We start from the raw sequence: 21,422 nt of genomic DNA on the forward strand, positions 1-21,422 counted from the left end.
TTGTGTTCATCCCGATTCCATCTAACAGGCAAAACGCTTGGGCCCCTCCTCATCTTAGGATTTAGGGCGGGTGCGTTCCGCCACCCGGCCGGAGAATTTCTTCTCCGACACATAGGATACCTCATCATAGGAGTCTCTACAGTGGGCCACATATCAGAAAAGACGGGACAACACACCATACCGAGCGTATGTGAGACTACGTACGACGGAAGGTGACACAGGGCATATAACGCGAAGCGATGTCACGTACGCCCGTTCCCTGGGACAAGCTCGCGGGACCTGCACACATACCACCAGGACATTAACAACATATTTTCTACAGGGACCAACATGATGGACAACACCACACAGGAGGTACGAGTACGACCACACAAGGGAAAAAAGACACCACATTGACCTAGGGAGGCCGGTATCCCTATCTCTCTCTCCCTTCTCGTCAGGGGCGAGACTCCACTATAAAGGCTTCTCCCTTGATATATAAAAAGGGAGGACACTCCTTTCTTCAGAGCACGAGCACACCAGTTGTAACACGCCTCCAAGTAATACTATGATCAACACTACACTAGACTAGGGTGCCAGCTTGAACCTGTATAAACCCTCTGTCTCAACCCACATCCGAGACTCAACGACACACCATTCGGAGTGAGTCCACGCTAGCACCCCTGCCGAACACAAATCTTAATGTCCCCGATTTCCAAAACCACGACATTTGGCGCACCAGGTAGGGGACTGTTAGCGTGCCAGCAGACATCTTCCACTCTGATGACCCAATCCTTCGAGTTCTCCAGAGGCAAGACTTTTGCCCTAGGAGCCGTGTCACATTCAGATCCCTAAACTTCCTTGCCACCGTCGTCGGTGAACTCCGCCTCGTCGACCCCGATATACCCTCCGCCGCGAGCACATAACCCGTCAATTTCAACGAAAGCATGGCGGAAAAGCGATGCCTCAAGAGGCATGCTGCCGCACTACCATGACGCCCTAGCTAGATCACTGCCACTGTCAAGCAACGAGCGGAGGAAGCTCCACCAACCGCCCTCATGGCCATCATCAGCCATCGACAAACATTCGACAACAAGTGTCATCACAAATCGGCCACACAAGAAATACATGTGGCGGATCCCACCACCCCACGGTACCTCCAATGGTCAGAGTCCCCAATCATCTTCGACCGTGGTGATCACCCAAACGGGATCCCGCATCCCGGGACGACCTCCCCCTTGTCGTCGAGCTGATTATGGGCTCGAAGTGCCTCTCCAAGGTACTCATGGATGGGAGAAGTGGCCTTAACATCATGTACATCAAGACTCCTTTGACGGCTTGGCGATCGCACGGTCCGCGCTGCGCCTCAGCTCGCACCGTTCCACGGCATCGTGCCCCGCTGCTAAGCCTACTCGCTCGGATGAGTCACTCTGCATGTCACATTCGGCGAACCCTCCAACTTTCGTACCGAGCGGGTGCAATTCGAGGTGGTGGATTTCCGGGGAGCCTACAACGCCATCCTGGTGAGACCGTGCTCCGTTAAGTTCATGGTCGTCCCCAATTACACATACCTCAAGCTGAAGATGCCCGGTCCCCCCATGGGATCATTACGGCGTCTACCTCGTTCGAAGTGGCTTGCGCCCGTCGGAGCTGGGGCCCACCTATCGGAGCGGCTCAACAATCTTGTATGTGTCACCCTTGGACTATAAAAGAGAAGGCACATGCGGTATAAGGTGACATTCTCATCCTCACTCAGACCGAGAGGCTCGTTTACGCTCACTCAAGCAATACAATTCACAAGTGAAGTAGAGTATTACGCTCCGGCGGTCGAAACACTCTAAATCCTCGGTGTTCTTGTGTTCAACCATCTCATTTGGCTAACTCTAGGCAGCCTCTGCCGTGTAACCAATCGATGAGGAACGTAGGCCCGATCAACGCATGTGAGGAGTTTGGGCGTTGGGAGCTGGGCAACCAACCCTCTATATATGATCCGGCAGCGGACTGTTCTGGGGTGGCTCAATAATGGCTGAATGGTCGGAGGTAAGTTGCGGAGGACGACCACACACAGCTGCGCGCGGTTATGATCATCGTCCACCACGCCTATCCGTTCCGTTCCGTTCCGTTCCTGCGGGACAAAGCAATCACACTCGTGCACTCTATTGCTACAAGCAGCATCCGGAGCACATGACATGATTGTCTCTTTAATTTTCCTTCCTCGAGGAAAGTGCCCAAATAAGTCCGAATATATCAACGTACCTAGCTCTATTATTGGTATATTGGTACTGTACTATACATGATCACAGCCAAAAAACATACAGCAAGAGGAGTCTAATCTCAAAGACCCATGTACAGCAAGAGGATGATGAAACCCCCAATTAATAGTTGCTAGTTTAAGTGTAGTGAGACTAGTTTATATAAATCAGTCATGGAAATCTCTCCCTATAGTACGTGAGTGTTTAGTTACTAGAGACTAATTTTTAGTCCCTCCATTTTATTCCACTGTAGTCTATAAATTGTAAAATACGGAAACTATAATTCTATTTTAGTTTCCGTATTTGACAATTTAGATACTAAAGTAGAATAAAATGGAGAGACTAAAAATTAGTCCCTAAAACCAAACACCCCGTATATACGTTACCACAGGCACGCATCGTTAACACCAACATGGTCTGATCTCGTGTGTCTCTAACTCTATCTATAAAAACAGTGAGGGCTGCAAGCAAAATTTGCCGGTATCGTAGTGCTCGCTGTCTGGTACGTCTGCGCTGTGATCGTCTCTCCCCCCTTGCTTCCTTCCGCAGTTCCGCTGCTTGTAGTTGCATGCATGTGGCTGTGAAGATGATGGCATCGTCCACCGAGGAGGAGCTAGAGATGAACAAGAAGAAGGTGTGCGTGGTCGGCGCCGGCGTCTCGGGGCTGGTATCCGCCCGCGAGCTACGCCGGGAGGGCCACGACGTGACGGTCATGGAGCAGAGCGGAGGCGTCGGTGGGCAGTGGCTGTACGACCCGAGGACTGACGCCAGCGACCCGCTCGGTGCTGCCGGCGTGCACAGCAGCGTCTACGCCTCTCTCCGGCTCACCTCGCCCAGGGACATCATGGGCTTCTCCGACTTCCCCTTCTTCCCCCGCAGCAACGACGACGGCGACTCCCGGCGCTACCCAGGGCACGCCGAGTTCCTGAGGTACATCAGGGACTACTGCGACACGTTCGGCCTCATGGACGCCGTCAGGCTCAACACCAAGGTCCTGCACGTGGGACGACCACTGTTGGACGACGACGGTGTTGTGACGCGGTGGACGGTGAGGTACTGCTCGTCCGGACATGGTGTCTCTGAGCACGAGGCGGTCGCGGAGGAGGAGTTCGACGCCGTTGTCGTGGCCTCTGGCCACTACTCCCAGCCACGGCTCCCAGCCATCAACGGCATGGACAAGTGGACGAGGAGGCAGCTGCACTCCCACTCGTACCGCGTCCCCGACTCCTTCCACGCCGAGGTGGTGGTGCTCGTGGGCTTCCACCAGAGCGGCGTGGACATCGCGCTGGAGCTCTGCAAGGTGGCGAGGGACGTGCACGTCGTCAGCGTCAAGTCCTTGGAAGGCCTCACTCCCGGCGTGCGCAAGGCTGTGCCCAGGCACCACAACCTGCACCTGCACCTCCAGGCATGCAGGCAATCTTACCTGCTATATATATATATGCATGCAGCTACTACAAACAGATCCAGCATGTTCCATTCCATTCGTGTTGATTGAATTATTGTGGTGTACAGTACAGATCGAGTGCTTGTGCGAGGATGGGAAGGTCATGTTCGCTGACGGCTCGTGTGTCGTCGCCGACTCCATCATCTACTGCACTGGGTGAGCGCTGCGTGCTTCTCCGCTCAACACATGAACTGCTGACCCATGATGCATGTATATAGGTACGACTTCTCGTTCCCGTTCCTGGACACGGGAGGGCTGGTGACCGTGGACGACAACCGCGTGGGCCCGCTGTTCGAGCACACCTTCCCGCCGGCGCTGGCGCCGTCGCTGTCCTTCGTGGGCGTGCCAAGCCAGGTGCAGACGCCGCTGTTCTACGAGGTGCAGGCGAGGTGGGTGGCGCAGGCGCTGTCGGGGCGGAGGCTGCTGCCGCCGGCGGAGGAGATGCTGCGGGCGGCCGAGGAGTACCACCGCGCCAGGGAGAAGGCCGGCGTGCCCAGGCGCATGTCGCATGCCATCTTCTTCGACTTCGACTACTGCGACGAGTTCGGGGAGAAGCACGTGGGCTTGCCGCGCCCGCCCGAGTGGAAGAAGGAGCTCATGCGGGCGGCCGTTGCGCGCTTGCTCCAAGACACGGAGACCTTCCGTGACGACTACCGCGACGGTGACCTTGTCCTGGAGAGCCTGCGCCTAGAGGGCTGGTCCTCAGCTCCCTCCCCGGGCACGCTTAACGACAAGGAGAATGGAATTGCCATGCATGATATGATGCATGACAGAGATGGAGAGACACTGGAATAAGCTACTAGGGCACAGTCAACATGAATGATTTGGCTTCCAGTGCCACATATGCAATAAAGTTGCAACGATAAGGGTGTCCAAGTTGCTTGGCATTTGGCAAACCGTGAACACTTTCATCAAAGATAAGGGAGGGGTAGAGGGTCCTCTAGATCCCCCGGCCATCTGGATGAAACCTAGGCTATGAGCCAAAAGCCAGGCAGACAGCAGAGACAGGCAATCCTACACTCGATTTTATTAAGCCTATAATTAATACTCACAATTGATCGACATTATTGTTCTTAAAAGATTGAATCTAACCAAAACCCTGAGCTCTAATATGGCGGCTGTGGACCGTGCGTACTGAAAATATATGAGGGTTAGAGGCATGCTACATGCAAGACATCGGACGCCTTCTTAATGGATTCTAACACGATGCTCTAAGATCGTGGCAAAGTGTATCTTGGCGCCATTTTTATATCAAACACTATTTTTATATCAAACACTAGAACAAACCATCTGACGGTACTCTCTACGGGAGCAGGAACGGTCCACGATATAGGGTCGGATGGTCCGCAATCATGCTGCAGGAGTGGCTCCCCCACTCTGCGTGCTTCCGGATGGTCAATGTCTATAATGTCGAATGGTCCGTGATGACGCATAGTCTTCTTCTTCGCAGAAATCTAAATCTCGCCTCCAGAGAGGGACCCCATTGGGGGGAGATTCTAGGGTGGTTGTCTTAGGGCTGGTAGGCCATCTAAGACGTCTTTAGACGACGTCAAGCCGAAGAGAGGTGAAGATTTGATGTTGAGAAAGACTAATACTAAGGCTATATTACTCCTACTCCTAATGCATGGAAATAACAAGTTAAATAAGATCAAAAAATGGTAAATTGGTTTGATTGGATCGATTACGTGTGCCAATAGGCTATACCTCTTCATTTATATAGGGGGTCTGGACCCATTCCAAATCGGTTCCCAAATAAATAACATGGAGTTTGCTAACAAGTTACGCAAGACATCAAGAACCCTAATTGATTATGTTTCCGCGCGGACCGTATGCGCCACCACGACGGACCGTCCGACTAGCACTTTTGGTGCTCAACAGATGCATTTCTGCCTTTTGGTGGAGCTTGGTGAACCAAAAACACATGTACTATCAGCACCCTTTGAGAGACAATAGATCCCACATGTCATTTTGCTCCTGAAGTAAGAACTTAGCTCGATGCAAGTCGCCGACTTCTAATAGGATAATCCTTTATTAGAACTTCTAATCCATAAAGGTTGTTTAGGTTTATATCTTTTTAGACCATGACTATTTGATGAATGGGTCAATAGGCACAAAATTGTGGTGCCCCAAGCCTAAATAAGAAAAGGAATTATGCATGTAATACAGGTTCATCACCATATTATTCCATATTCGAATAGAATAATATATTGGTGATGAGTAGGCTGGTGAAAAGTACCATGGAATCACTAGAGATGGATGAACAACCAACACTTGTTGCGCCGTCTTTTGGGTCATTTTCATCGATCGTGTTACTTTTGTGGATGACTGAGGTTGCTTTGTTGGCCGACCACATAGGACAACCTTCTCACTAACTATTCATGGTTGTCGAGGCTTGAAGGCATATGGATGCTGCTGCCTCTCATTGCTACCAGACCATTCGGTTGAGTCAGCCGGACTATCCTTGTGGGCTCCAGACTGTTTCGCACATGTGACAGACCATCCATGATGCGCAGGACAAGGAGCTTTGATCGACTGGTCGATCACGCTCACCCCCGTGCCTTCGGTCTTATTAGTTCTCTTGTCCGAGCCTTCTAAGTAACTACTCTCCATGATATTTTGGGCATACAAGGATCACCGATGATAATATTTTTGTCTTTGTCTTTATCGGCCTCTTTCGATCGAATCAAGACTTTTTTATCTGTCGGTTCTATTATATTGATAGTAAATGACTGTTTGTCAATTTGCATCTCATGAAAACTCAACCGACCGTCATTTATGGCCAATTGTATCTGTCGACGAAAACTTTACAACCATTGGTGGCATAAGAAAAAGAATTATGCTACTTGCAATAAGTAGATCTTGTACTCTCTTTAGTTCATCTTGAGAAGGAATAGTATGAGCCACTTCAATGTTGCCACTTTTTAATAGCTCATCAAATATTTTGCCACATTTGGCAACATTAAAAGTAAATTTAACTTATTCCTATCGGTTATTTTGAACCAGCTGCAAAGAACAACATGACGAAGGTTTGGCCTTTATTGGCCAAACAAGTTCAACGGTACATACAGTTACGGATTCATCATCTGAACTACTTGAATCGCGCTCCACTAGATACACATTATGGCCAGCTGATTTGGATGCTTCTTGCTCTGGCTTTCACATACCAAAGCCCGCTGATGTAGTTGTGCTATTGAGAATAACTGGGTGCCATCTAATTTTTCTTTTAAGTAAGACCGCAACTCTTTAAAACCAGCCCTACTAGCTGTTTATCTGTTACATGAATTTGGAAGCATCGATTTCTAGTGTCCCAAAATCTCTAAATATAGTCATTAACCGATTAATCACGCCCCTATCGGATTGAAGCTAAATCAGCTAATTCCAATTCATACTCCCCAAAAAAGAAATGCTCATAGAATTTACTCTATAAATCATTTTAGTAACTAATGGAATTAGGAGACAGAGCGGTGTACCATGCAAAAGTGGTACTAGTAAGGGATAAGAAAATAAATGAACACAAAAGGCTTACCTATTAGTCAATTCACCTAGTTGTACTAGGAGCTGGTCTATCTGCCTATGTGGTCATGTGTGCTTTTGCCACATTTACTAAAGAATTCGAAAAACTTCGGTATCCTAATCCCCTGCGGGTATGGGATAGTGTCAAACCGATGATCATATTCCTTTTGATATGATTGCCCTAATCTGGTCACACTTACTTTGATCCTTTCTCGGTATAGTTCAACCATTCCTTCCAATTTTTTCCATAGTGCCCGGTGGCATGCTACCGGTCTTTGGGATGTGAGGCTCATTTGGCCGGGCATTATTATGATGGCATTCTTGCGATGACCGATCAAAAATGATGTTTGTCATGTGATAACATGGTGCGCTGCGACTTTTATATGTAGGCGGAAACATAATGGTGTTGCGGCACATAATAAATTGGTGTGTTGTGTGCAATAATAGGTTGTGCGTATGTGTATCCGGACGGTCTGCCCTAGGTGATAGGACGACTCGGTGTGATGACGGGCGATCCGAGTGTGTACCCAGACTGTCTGGTCGTGTTTGTTACCACTAGGGGGCATGTTGTGGTCCCAGCGTGGTTCTAAACTATTCGGTAGAGAGTGTCGAACTGTCTGCGTCAGGACCAGACATTCTATGATTAGATGCGGACAGTTCGATCACATCTAGTGTCGTCGATCTGTCAAGCAGAGACGACGGTGGTATTTGCCATGGATATGAATTCATCGGCATACCGTATAATGGTTGGAGCTGCGAATCTTCATTTGTTGCCGATGTATTAGGTACATATATCATATTGCTAATTTCGTATGACAAAGAACTAGGAGCAACAATTTATCAAATGTGCGTGTTAATTTTCTAATTGTTTCTTCCAACCCTCTAATATATTGTTTCATTTGATTTTGTTGTTGATATATATATTGTTTAATAGATTGGATGTCGTCAGACTTAATTACATTGGAGATTTGAAGAGAAGGTAGGAGAGATGCGATCTGGATCACTCCATGCTTGGTAATCTTCTAGTGCTGATCTACCGTGAATTATGATAAGAATTTCTCCTTCGCCTCCTCTTAAACATTGGCGAGTTGGTGGTGTGTCCTCTCTCACTTGGCTCATGAGATCCTGATATCGTTGTTGTTCGTCAACCGACATACTATCAACAGTCGGTCCAAGGATATTATCTTTGGAAACGCTAGTGCGATCTTTAGAACTGGCCATCCACGACCGATTATAATATATACATCTAGAACACATTTGGTCCCCAGTACAGACACTAAAAATGTGTTGCCGTCAATTTGGTACCCAACACTAGAACGAACTACCTTGCAGTGATATCTGCGGGAGCGTGGACAGTCCGCAACCTCGCTGCATGAGTGGCTCTTCTCTGTGTGCTTCTGGATGGTCCATGATGGCGCAGAGTCTTCTTCTCTGTAGAAGCCTGAATCTCGCCGCCCGGGAGGGATCCTGTTGTGGAGTAGAGATCCTAGGGTTGTCTTGGGTTCGACAGAACACCTAAGACACCTCTAGAAAATATTAAGCCAAAGAGAGATGAAGATTTGAGGTTGAGAAAGATTAACACTAAGGCTAGATTACTCCTTAAGAAAAATAATATAAAAATGGTAAATTGGTTTGATTGGATCGATTGTGTATCGCAATAGGTCGTACCCTTTTATTTATATAAGGATGAAGTCTGGGCCGTTGCAAATCATACGAAGTTTACAACAAATTTTGTAAAAAAATAGGAAGCCTAAGGGCTTGTTCGGTTTGATGCTAATCCATGTGGATTGGGCGGTATTGAGTCGGTTTAAATCCATAGTAAGTCAAAATCTAACTCAATACATTCCAATCCCCTCCAATCCACATGGAATGGAAATAACCGAACAAAGTCTAAGGTCTTGTTCATTTGTGCCGGATTGGTGGGTCGGAACGATTTCTAGCTGGATTGCTTCTCTAATTTATATAACTTTTGATTAGCTGGAACGATTCCGGGTGCAATCTGACGTAACCGAACAAGACCTAATTGTTTTTGTTCCCGCGCGGATCGTTCACGCCATGATGACCGTCTGGCTCGCGAGATTGTCAAGCTTGTGCAGAGTGGGAGCAGGGACGAATCATGATATAATAATAATAGTGACAACGATGATGATTAGTAGGAGCGGTTGAAGTGAGTACGAAAATGAAATCAGAGATGACTAAAGACTCGCAGCCAGCCAATCAATCAAACGAGCGGCATGTCGGTCCACCTCCACCAGCGGAGAGGCCATGATGCCATATATAGATGGCCAACCGGGCCGCACGACACTGGCACTGGCACTAGCACGACCAGACACGGCACGACCAGGCACGGAAAAAGATATGTATCGTGCCTGTTAGTGCCCCTGTGCTGGGCCCTCGGCCCAGGCACGACACTAACAGTGCCTAGCCGTGTCGTGCCACCAGGCACGGCGGCACGCCAGTGCTAGTGCCAGCACGGGCACTATGTATATAAAAAATGGTCACAAAGAGAGTAAGAGACTAATCACAAAAAATGGTCACAACAGATATAAGATGATTTTATTATGACTTAACAGTTTCAAACAACATAAAAATGGTCACAAAGAGAGTAAGAGACTAATCAAACAACAATTTTATTAAGAGCTGTAGTGTAATGGCTGCCTCGTTAAAAACCTGTCTAGGTAAAACTCACCCTTGTGAGAAACCCTAGATAGGAAAAAAGAGTACAACCCAGCTCATTAAAAAGTTTATTGTCCTTACAACAAAGTCCAGGTGCATAATATTACAGTCCCATTACAGAAATGGTCACAAAGAGAGTAAGATACTAATCAAGATAAAGATTTTCAAATGTTTCTTCAAGCTCTTTGTCATCCACCATGTGTTGCATCCTTGCTTCAGCATCCTCCCAATCTTTAATACATGTCAACATCTCAACCACATCAGACTTCAACCTCCTCCTCCGCTCGTTAATGATACTGCCAGTTAAACTAAAAGTGGATTCTGAAGAGATGGTAGACACATGAACAGTTAAAATATCTTTAGCCATAATTGACAGTACTGGATAAGTGAGTTTGTGCTGATGCCACCAGTGCAAGATGTTGAAATCATCAATTAACTGGTTGACAGTGTCACAATCTAAGTAAGAAATGAGTTCAGAAGCAGTAGAAGTTGAAGAGCTTGCAGCATGCAGTAGAGCAGTTGCAGAGGTATCTCTAGCAATGTTTAGAGTAGAAGCAAAAGAATGCATACCAACAGAAGTACCCACATCATCAGCATCATCATAAATTTCATCCCAAGCAGTCCGTTTCTTACCAGACAAGTTAGGAGGGACAACCCTGTTCAATCTAACAGATCCATATTTCTCTTCATATTTATTATAAACATCAGTAAGCTTAGCTCTAATGGTAACCTGATAAACAACATAATCTGTACTTGTCAGGTTCATTAATCTTCTAAGCACTCTACTAAAACCTTTCATTTTAGCTCTAGGGTCCAAGATGAATGCAAAAGAGTAAAGTAAAGGGATGTTCCTCCAATATTTATTATATTTATCTATCATAGGTTGAATGAAACCTCTGATATGAGTGTCATTAGCATAGTTCTTTAGATGTATAGCAATCTTAACAAGAAAATGAAGCATAAGTGGAGATGTAGGATAATAAACACCAGACAATGCAACAGCAGAATCATAAAATAGCTCAAGAAATTTAAGTACTTTATCTCCAATAACCCAATGTTCATCAGTTAAAATAAATTGATCACCTTCAGCCCTAGGATAGTTTGCATGAATGAAAGTAGTGAAAGGTATCCTATGAGGAAACAAATGCTTAAGCATCAGATATGTAGAGTTCCACCTAACCTCTATTTCCAACTGGAATTTTCTAGGCCTAATATTAGTAGCAATGCAATAACTTTTATATGCAGCAATTCTCTGATTAGAGGAGTTCTAATGTAGAAGTAAGAGTCTCAACAAGCTTAGCCTTTTTGTCAGTGAAGTATTTAACCATGTCTCTGGTGGTGGTTTGCCTAGAGACAGGCACAAATTTAGGATTATGAGCAGTTCTAATGTAGTGTTCAAATGCAGCATTTTCACCCAAACTAATAGAAATTTCTAGCCTAGCAAGCAATCGAACCAATTCATTATGTGCAACCATAGGACAGTACTCCCAGTTACGCATACTACCATCAGGATTAAAAGATATCTGAGACTGATACATGCGGGTTTTTTCACGCCTCCTGGGACATCTATCTCTATGTCGGGTGAGGTGGCCAGTGCCACCACTAGAGAGAGCAGAATATTGCTTAGAGCAATGTATGCACTTAGCTGCAAACCTTACCTTCTTACCGTTCACGATTTTGAAAAGTTTCTCGAAATCTAACCAGACTGCAGAAGTAGAAGGACGACAACGCTTGGCACTGTGTTCGTCCCCTTCACCTTCCTGACCACCGACTTGTTGTTCATCACCGACATGGACGGGATGCTCACTGCTATGGCCAAAGAGCGCTGCAGCATCCTCCCGGAGGTCATCCTCATCGTCATCTCCGGTCAACCCGCACAACCGTCGCTCCTCGTTGCAGTCGATCTCAACAGTTTCATCGTCGGAGACGGCCATCGACCCACCTCGGAGTCCCGGTTCCTCAACGGAGTAAGCCGGAGCACCGAAATCTAGGAGAGAGGAGAGGACGACCGGTCCGGCCAACCGGTTCCTCCACGGATTTGAATCCGGAGCACCGGAGCTAGGAGAGAGGAGAGGGAGACCGGAGCTAGGAGAGAGGAGAGGGAGACCGGAGCACCGTAGCTAGAAGATAGGAGAGAGGAGTCCCGGTTCCTCAACGGAGTAAGCCGGAGCACCGAGATCTCCGCAGAAGCGCAGATCACACCGGAGGCCGGAGGGGGAGAGGGAGACCGGAGCTGTGTGCCAGTGCCGGACAGTACCGGAGGGGGAGAAGAAGATAGGAGAGGGAGACCGGAGCTAGGAGAGATGAGAGGGAGACCAGAGCTAGGAGAGAGGAGAGTACCAGTGCCAGTGCCGCCGTATCGGACCCCGGAGTCCCGGTTCCTCAACGGAGTAAGCCGGAGCACCGGGATCTCCGCAGAAGCGCAGATCACACCGGAGGCCGGAGGGGGAGAAGAAGACAGGAGAGAGGAGACAGATGAGGGAGAATGGAGCACCGGGATCTCCGCAGTAGCGCAGATCACACCGGTTCACAAATGCGTAGATCCATGAGTCGTGCGCGTGTAAACCCTAATAAGCCGGAGCACCGGGATCTCCGTAGATCACACCGGAGGGGGAGAAGAAGACATGAGAGAGGAACTAGGGTTATGGATCTGAGTTACCCGGTTCACAAATGCGCAGATCCGAGCGGGGGAGAGCCGGAGAGGATCTCCGATGAGCGACGATCGATCCAAGCGGAGGCGGAGAGCTGGAGACCGCAGACCGGAGGCGGAGATGGAGACTGCAGACCGGAGCGCTTAGCGGAGGCGGAGGCAACGAGGGAGAGGAGAGTTCGCTGGTCGCCGCCGAATCGCCCGCGGCTGAGAGAGAGCGAGTGAGGCAGTGAGCGAGTTAGGGTTTGAGTGTTGCGGCTGCGCGGCTGGGGGCTGGGGTGGTTTACACGTGGACGCGGTGGGGCGGTGCGGCTCCGCGCCTGGGCCACGCGCGCTGGCAAATGGGCCGTGCCGAGGCCGTGCCAGCCCAGTTAGTCGTGTCGTGCCTGGGCCGACACTACGGGCCCAATTGGTGGCCCAGACACGGCACTATGTACGGGCCGTGCCCGGCACTGGCACTAAAAGGAACGAGCTGTGTCGTGCCTGGGCCGTGCTTTTTAGTGTCATGCCTGGGCCGGCCCACCGTGTTAGTGCCATTTGGCCATCTATAATGCTGTAATGGCGTCGTCGCCCAAGAAGAAGAAGGTGGGGTACAGAGCTACGACATTTTATATTGACGAGCTTATACATATTGATTGAGGACATTATAGTATATATTATTGAAGACTTTATTATATATTGACGAGGAGCTTGCAGAATCGAAGTAGGATTTGCAATTGCAGCCAGCCAATATCAGACGAGCAGCGTGTTTGCAGCTCCATCGGCTCGGCGGAAGAGGCGAGATGGCGTCGTCGTCCAAGAAGGTCTGCGTGGTGGGCGCCGGCGTCTCGGGTCTGGTCTCCGCCCGCGAGTTGCGCCGGGAGGGCCACGACGTGACGGTCATGGAGCAGAGCGGCGGCATTGGCGGGCAGTGGCTGTACGACCCGAGGACCGACGCCGACGACGCCCTCGGCGCGCACAGCAGCATCTACGCCTCTCTCCGGCTCAACACGCCCAGGGAGAGTACGGGCTTCTCCGACTTTCCCTTTGCCTACCCCAGCAACGACGACGGTGCCGGCGACGGCCGGCGGTACCCGGGGCACGCCGAGTTCCTGAGGTACATCAGGCGCTTCTGCGACGCGTTCGGGCTCATGGACGCCGTCAGGCTCAACACCAAGGTCCTGCACGTCGCCCCGTTGGCGCCGCGCAGCCACGGCGACGGCGTGACGCGGTGGACGGTGAGGTGCTCGTCGAGACTTGGTGACTGTCAGGACGAGGCGGTCACCACGGAGGAGACGTTCGATGCCGTCGTCGTCGCCGTCGGCCAATTCACCCAGCCAAGGCTCCCCGCAATCAATGGTGGGTTCCGAACGGTCATTACATACATACATATCAATGAATGATTGAGATCTGAATCTGAGATCTTGGTCAACTGAGCTGCTGCTGCTGCTATTATTTATAGGCATGGACAAGTGGAGCAGGAGGCAGCTGCACTCCCGCTCGTATCGGGTCCCGGACTCCTTCGAAAACCAAGTGGTGGTGGTCGTGGGATGCCAGGCGAGCGGCGTGGACATCGCGCTGGAGCTCCGCACGGTGGCGAGAGACGTGCACATCAGCGTCAAGTCCGTGGACGACGACGTCGCCGTGTCCCCCGGCATGAGGAAAGCTGTGTCCAGGCACCACAACCTGCACCTCCACGTCCAGGCAAGTTTCTGCTGTGGCTTGTTCGTGGATATCTATAATAGTCCGGAGGATCGACAAGAATGCATGTGTTTATGTAGATCGATAGCTTGTGCGAGGACGGGCATGTGGTGTTCGCCGATGGCTCCTCGGTGGTCGCCGACGCCATCGTCTACTGCACCGGGTGAGCGCGCGACAAGTCTTTATCAAATGTTCCATCTTTTTCAGCTCTTACTAATATATACGATCATATAAATCCGCCATGCATGGCACGCAAATGTATGAATTGAAGGTACGTCTACTCGTTCCCGTTCCTGGACACGGGAGGCCTGGTCACCGTGGACGACAGCTGCGTCGGCCCGCTGTTCGAGCACACGTTCCCGCCGGCGCTGGCGCCGGCGCTGTCCTTCGTGGGCGTACCAAAGAAGGTGGTGGTGCCGCGGTTCTTCGAGGCGCAGGCGAGGTGGGTTGCGCAGGTGCTGTCTGGCCGAAGGTCGCTGCCGCCGGAGGCCGAGATGCTGCGCTCAGCGGAGGAGAACAACCGCGCGAGGGGGAAGCACCTGGCGCACGACATCCTCGACGACTATGACTACTGCGACGACTTCGGGGAGAAGCACTGTGGGTTCCCGCGGCTGGAGGGCTGGAAGAAGGAGCTCCGTTGGTCGTCCCTCGCGAGGAGACACGACAGCACGGAGAGCTTCCGTGACGTCTACCACGACGACAGCAACTTGATTCGGGAGGGCTTTCAAGCATAGGGGCTCAGGCTCGCAGCACAAAATTCTTATTCCCTCCGTTCTTTTTTTTTTGAAGTTTTAGTTTAAAATAAACTGTCCGACAATAAATATTCGAGAACGAAAATATTATTTCTTAAATCTATAATGGAGCGAGAAAAATAAAATGGCCTTTAAGATCAAAGAAAAATTTGTTTTGTTGGAAACAAAACAATTTCATTGAGAAGACATACTTGCACGATATTATAAGCTCTATTATTAGGATACAAAGAGCTAAGGCTATTTACAACAGAACCCAAACGGACACGCGCATATGCATTTTATGCGATAATGAGCCACTCAACAGAGCGCGGACGAAAACATAGAAAATATGTGCTCACGCTCCGTGTACCCAAAAATCCGTGGACTTTAAGGGTCTAATATTAAATCAAATTTTAATATTTTCTCTAACATTACATCAGATTCTAATATTTTAAAAATTCATAATTATCCCAAAAAATATTCAGATAAGTTTTTTTTCTAAAAGATCTATAGTTTTTATGATGTTTAGTTGACCTCCTTGAACTATCAAAGTCTAATTTACTCCTCTTATTGTTGGTGGTGTGGGGGCCATGTAGGATGACTAACGTGGCACCATATAAGATGGTTGACATGGCGCCACCTGGGCCAAAACCATTGAAGGCAAATTGGATGGTTTTAAAAGTTAGATGAGCCAAAAATCTAGTTTGTTGGTTCAAAGAGATAAATTGGACTCACACAATAGTTGAGGTAGGTTGATGAACTTTTCACAAAAAAGAGTAGAGGATTTTGGCTAAGAATTTAAATGGGATTTGATGCTACATAGATTAGAAAGGATTTTGGATTTGAATAAAGTTGGTTTCAAAACGTTTGATTTTTTCAGTTATTTTGAAAATCATTTAGAAATATTTGGAACTTTGAAACTATGAATCAAATTTTTCAATATGTTATAAACTTGTTTGTGAGATATAATTGAATCTAGTTTTTAGATGGACCAAAACTATCTAATTTTTAAATTCACCTTCCAAACGTAACCATAATACAAAGCATGAATACAACAAACAATTTAAAGTAATTTCTAAAGATATATGGATAAAACTTTGTACCAGGTGATAATGGGAGCAATCCTTATAGGTGGGGCTCTATGTCATTAGGGACGACAACTTCAAATTTTTGAATTTATGATGTTTACTAGTTGCCAATTATGACATGGTAAAGACGTAAAGTAGTTCACGCTAAATAGAATTGAACTATTAGTGTCAAACATCTCATTTTTATCACTAAGCTATACTTCTTTCAACAAAGTTTCGTAAACTATACTACTTTAGCGACAATTTCAATGGTTGCTTATCATATTCATCATAAAAGGTCATATACGTAATGTATTGTAGTGTATGAAAGTAAAGTGATATTTTCTTGTTATGGATCTGTTACAATTAAATATGGTGCCAAAATTAAGTTATCGGAAGATAAATGGTTAAATAATGCAACCTATGAGAACAATATCCTTGTATACAAACATCACTCAACACAAAACAAGCCATGGATAAGGGATCTTGTAGGGACAAAATAAATATTGAACGCATGGTTTTGACTCACCGCGACTTTGTGCTAACACCAAAGTTAGATGGATTTCGTTAGAATTTCATCCTAAATGAGCATTTATTAGTAAAATCTAACCATGTTGTTCTAGACCCCCTTTAACAAATGACCAAAAAAGAAGGTGCCACTCAAAATCAAAATCTTCGTTTGGTACCATATAATGTTTGATACTATTACTAATGGGTAATCTTGCTGGCGCAACTACCAATGCAGCAAGAATGGGTGATCTTATCACTAAGATGAGATAATTAATTATTAATTTTTAGAATGAAAAAATCTACTTAATCTCTTTTGACTATTGCTGGTTGCTTACTTCACCTTCTTACTTATAAAACCGTTTGTTCCGCCCATAAATTATTGAAATGTCTCAATAACCCTCTGGGTAGTTTTTAAGGTGATTTCGCTGATGTGGCATATTTAAAAGTTTACATAACCCCAAAAAAAATCAAGGGTTCATAACATAACCCGGTCAATTACAAAACATGATACAATAACCCTTAAGTATGTAATAGTGTACAAATGATTCTTCCTAGATGGTTTTATATGGTCGTTTGGATATCATATTCCACCACATTGGTGGCCTAACTACCCGTGTTTGCACGTAGGTCCACTGTCTGTGTGCAAGCATGGGTTTTAAGCTAGCGTAGTGGGATATGCATGGTGTTCAAACATCCCTACAACACCATCTAGGGTCATTTCAATACTATTAGATGCTTTTAGCGCTATAATATCATATTTTATAATCGAGGTGTTGTATTGTCAAACCTTGATACGTTACACGGCTATGTAGACTTTATGTCACATCACTGAAATCACTTACAAAACCGCTTTAGCTTTATTCAAGATGATTTTAAAGTTTAAGGAATAGAACATATATTTTAATAGTTGAGAAGATGAAGTAGACGGGCACCAGTAGTTTGAGGGATTACATAGACTTTTTCTCTTTAAATTATCTTACATATGTGCAGTATATGGTCTATTATCTTAAAAATGAATGGTTCTTTAAAAATTAAAGCGAGAACTTTAACAATTTTAGGGCAACAAAAGTGAGGCCAAAGACAGGTGGATTCCATCCACGACCCCGCCCCACCATATCGCCGCCGCCGCGGTGAGGTCGTGACGCGTCCGGTGATCGTGGCGCCGACCAAGGACCTGACCATCGTTCGTTCTCCGCGACTAATGAGGCGTGGTTAAGAATGGCAATGTGTATATATCCGTCAGGTACTACCATTACATACCTGTACCCATCAAGAAATTTATACCCGTCAGGTTACCCATATATATACATGGGTATAAAATTTTATCTATATCCGTACGGGTAATTTTACCCGTCGGGAAATCCATACCCGCTAGGAAGGTCTAAAATTTTAATATTCCAATCACCCAAAATGTCAAATAAACATATAAAATTAAGTTCAACTTAAAATATAGCATACACTAGTAGAAAAGAGCTCATAGCCTGCGGCACCCATAAATTATCACTGGCGGTTTCAGTTATCGCGCGCCAGTAAAAAAACAAGGTGGGCCCGGCTTAGGAACCGCCAGTGGAAATAGGTTTCCACTGGCGGTTATCTTAACACAACCGCCAGTGGAAATAGGGTATTTCCACTGGCGGTTGGTGTAACAGAACCGCTAGTAGAAACCAATTTCCACTGGCGGTTGGTGTAACAGAACCGCCAGTGTAAATACCCTATTTCCACTGGCGGTTGTGTTAAGATAACCGCCAGTGGAAATAGGTTTCCACTGGCGGTTTTTCAAGCCAACCGCCAGTGAACTGTCTGTTATAAATACCTCACTTCTTCCCCGCGACAGTGAACTGTATGCTCGCAGCCAGCTTTCATTGGAGGCGATTTTGGAGGTCCAGATTTCACAAAAATATAAGGGGGGAGGTTTTGGTCTTCATTTCTTGGAAGAAGGTGGATAAGAAAGGTTGGTTTATGTTTCTTTGTCAATTTTTGTTCATTCTTGCTCAATTTTAGCCACATTTTGGATCTAGGGTTTTACATGTGAGAGAGAAGAGTATAGCTAGGTAATTTTCTCTATTTCCTCAAATGAGGTTGGATAAGATGGTTAGTTTTTGTCTATTCCCTCACCTTTTTCATGTTTAGTTCTCAAATAAGTTTATCCATAACACATATTTAGTTGCTTAATGAATGGTGAATGTGTTGTATGGAAGGTTGGTTTAATTATGTTTCAATTGTCAGTTATTGTTTATTTTTGCTCAATTTTAACTACATTTTGAAACTAGGCTTTCACCATGTGTTAGAGATAGGTTTGGGTATTAAATTTTTTTGTTTATTAGTTGCTAGGAAAGTTTGGCTTATGTTTCTTTTGCCAAATTTTGTTCATTTTTCCTCCATTTTAGCCACATTTTGGATATAGGGTTTCACCATGTGTTAGAGATAAAGTAGTCTAACTACTTTTATTGCAAGAGATAAAGTAGTCTAACTACATTTTTGTTAGCGACAAACCGAAGCATGTAATTTTACACGACTTTCTAGAGAGGAGAGGGAGAGGGAGAGAGAGCTATTGTTGCCAATGCGCTCGGAGCAGGTGCAGCACTTACCGTCCGTGCGGATGCAGCACTTTGCACATCCAGAATGCCCGTTCTTGCACTGATTTTACACAGAGCAGAGCATCATGCTGGAGTCTACCGATCAATATGTATTGTATATATACATGCATGGTAATCTGACTTGCCATGAAAACTTCGGACTGGAAGGGTAGGCAGCAGATGTCGCACTCCAACGCGTCCTTCTCCATGGATAGTGTCACAGTCGCCTCTTCCTCATCCTCCAACCCCGCCTCTTCCTCATCCTCCATAGAGAAGCCGTGGTCTTTTTCCCGGTCATGGTTTATCACCTAGAACGCAAGGTAAAATAAAAGCAGGGAGGACTATTCGACTAATATATACATATCAGGCAGTAAGAAACAAGCATCATCTTCAAAGAACATGTTGTGAAAGAACTTGGAAAGATGTTTACCAGATCTGATACTTGTGAAAGAACTTCACACCAATGGTGATGAGATACGCGAAGCCAGGAGACGACGTAGTATTTAAACACTGCAAGAGGAGAGAGAGATAGAGGAGAGAGAGAGAGAGAGAGGAGAGAGAGAGGAGAGAGAGAGAGGATAGAGAGAGAGGAGAGAGAGAGAGAGGGTTTCACATTTTAGCCACATTTTTGGATATAGGGTTTCACCATGTGTTTTATGTTACTTTTTTACAGGTGATGATGGAGAGGATATCCTGGATGTATAACTTATCAAGGCTAGATCCATCATACATATCTGAGGTCCATAAGTTTATTGTTGTCGCTAAGAACCATGCTTGGAGAACAAAGACAAAGCACATATATTGTCCATGCATGGACTGCAAAAATGCTGTTGTATTTGATGACACAGAACAAATCATATCTCATCTGGTATGCCGAGGATTTGTGAAGGATTACATAATTTGGACAAAGCATGGAGAGGGTAGCTCTTCGCCTTATACAGCTGGAAACCCTGCGAACATCGACGACAGCTTTCAGTTCGTTCACGAGACACAACAACCTCTTCCACAGAGCAAACATGTAGTGCCAAATGTTACTGATCATGGTTACGCCGGAGGAAATGAACGTGAAATAACTCATGTTCTGCCAAATGTTATGGACGAGGAAGATGCAGAGTTGTTAGAGGCAATGTTGCGTCGTCATACAAATCCATCGATGTTCTTCATGAAAGGTATGGAGTCCCTGAAGAAGGCAGCAGAAGAGCCTTTGTACGACGAGTCTAAGGGCTGTACCAAAGAGTTCACGACGCTCTGGTCTGTGTTAAAGTTGTTGATGTTAAAAGCTAGATCTGGTCTGTCTGATGCTGGCTTCGATGTGTTCTTGAGTATTGTCGCAGACATGCTTCCAAAGGAGAACAAAGTGCCTGCTAACACGTACTATGCAAAGAAACTAATCAGTCCACTCACTATGGGCGTGGAGAAGATCCACGCGTGTAGAAATCATTGTATCCTTTATCGAGGTGATGATTATAAAGACTTGGAGAGCTGCCCAAACTGTGGTGCAAGTAGGTACAAGACGAATAAAGACTATCGAGAGGAAGAGTGTGTTGCATCTGTGTCTAAAGGGAAGAAGCGAAAGAAAGCCAAAAAAAGACTTCAAAATCCACGAGCAAAGAAAAAGAAGAAGTAGACTATTATGCGCTCAAAAAGATTCCTGCTTTGGTGATGTGGTACCTCCCCGTCGTCGATCGATTGAGGTGTTTGTTTGCTAACCCTGAGGATGCCAAACTTATGAGCTGGCATGCTTCTAATGAGCACAAAAACGATGGGAAGCTTCGACATCCAGCCGATGGGAAGCAGTGGCAAGATTTCAATGAGAACCACCGAGACTTTGCCGATGAACCAAGAAATGTTAGGTTCGCACTGAGTACTGATGGAATGAATCCATTTGCTGAAAGGAGCAGCAAGCATAGCACATGGCCAGTGATCCTCACCATATACAACCTTCCTTCATGGTTGATGCAGAAACGAAAGTACATTTTGCTAACCATGCTTATTTCTGGACCTACACAACCTGGAGTTGATATGGATGTATTTTTAGAGCCCTTAATGGAGGATATGAAATATTGTGGGTAACGGGTGTTCAAATGTTGGATGAGTATCGTAAAGATTCATTCACGCTGAGAGCAATTATTTTTGTTACGATCAACGATTACCCTGCACTCTTCACATTATCAGGCCAGTTTAAGGGAAAGGTTGGTTGCACAGTATGCATTGATGAAACTGCTTACGTGTCCCTTACTGCATCTAAGAAGATAGTATACATGAGGCACAGACACTTTTTATTGGAAGGACACAGGTACCACATGCGAAAGATGGATAAGTACTTTGACAATAATGGTGAACT

The 21,422-nt window shown here is 46.4% G+C and overlaps 2 protein-coding genes across 2 annotated transcripts; both read left to right on the top strand.

Moving 5' to 3' along the window:
* Positions 1 to 2,726: 2,726 nt before the first annotated feature.
* Positions 2,727 to 4,549, top strand: LOC100274419 (FAD/NAD(P)-binding oxidoreductase family protein). The gene is made up of 3 exons (NM_001148778.1): positions 2,727 to 3,636; positions 3,749 to 3,831; positions 3,894 to 4,549. The coding sequence occupies exons 1-3, from the start codon at positions 2,800 to 2,802 to the stop codon at positions 4,468 to 4,470; spliced, it is 1,497 nt and encodes a 498-aa protein (NP_001142250.1). The 5' UTR covers positions 2,727 to 2,799; the 3' UTR covers positions 4,471 to 4,549.
* Positions 4,550 to 13,176: 8,627 nt separating this feature from the next.
* Positions 13,177 to 15,083, top strand: LOC103631873 (flavin-containing monooxygenase FMO GS-OX-like 9). The gene is made up of 4 exons (XM_008653708.3): positions 13,177 to 13,852; positions 13,956 to 14,197; positions 14,275 to 14,357; positions 14,466 to 15,083. The coding sequence occupies exons 1-4, from the start codon at positions 13,297 to 13,299 to the stop codon at positions 14,926 to 14,928; spliced, it is 1,344 nt and encodes a 447-aa protein (XP_008651930.1). The 5' UTR covers positions 13,177 to 13,296; the 3' UTR covers positions 14,929 to 15,083.
* The last annotated feature ends 6,339 nt before the right edge of the window (positions 15,084 to 21,422 follow it).

This window comes from Zea mays, chromosome 7 (assembly GCF_902167145.1).
Source record: "Zea mays cultivar B73 chromosome 7, Zm-B73-REFERENCE-NAM-5.0, whole genome shotgun sequence".
Classification (NCBI taxonomy): domain Eukaryota; kingdom Viridiplantae; phylum Streptophyta; class Magnoliopsida; order Poales; family Poaceae; genus Zea; species Zea mays.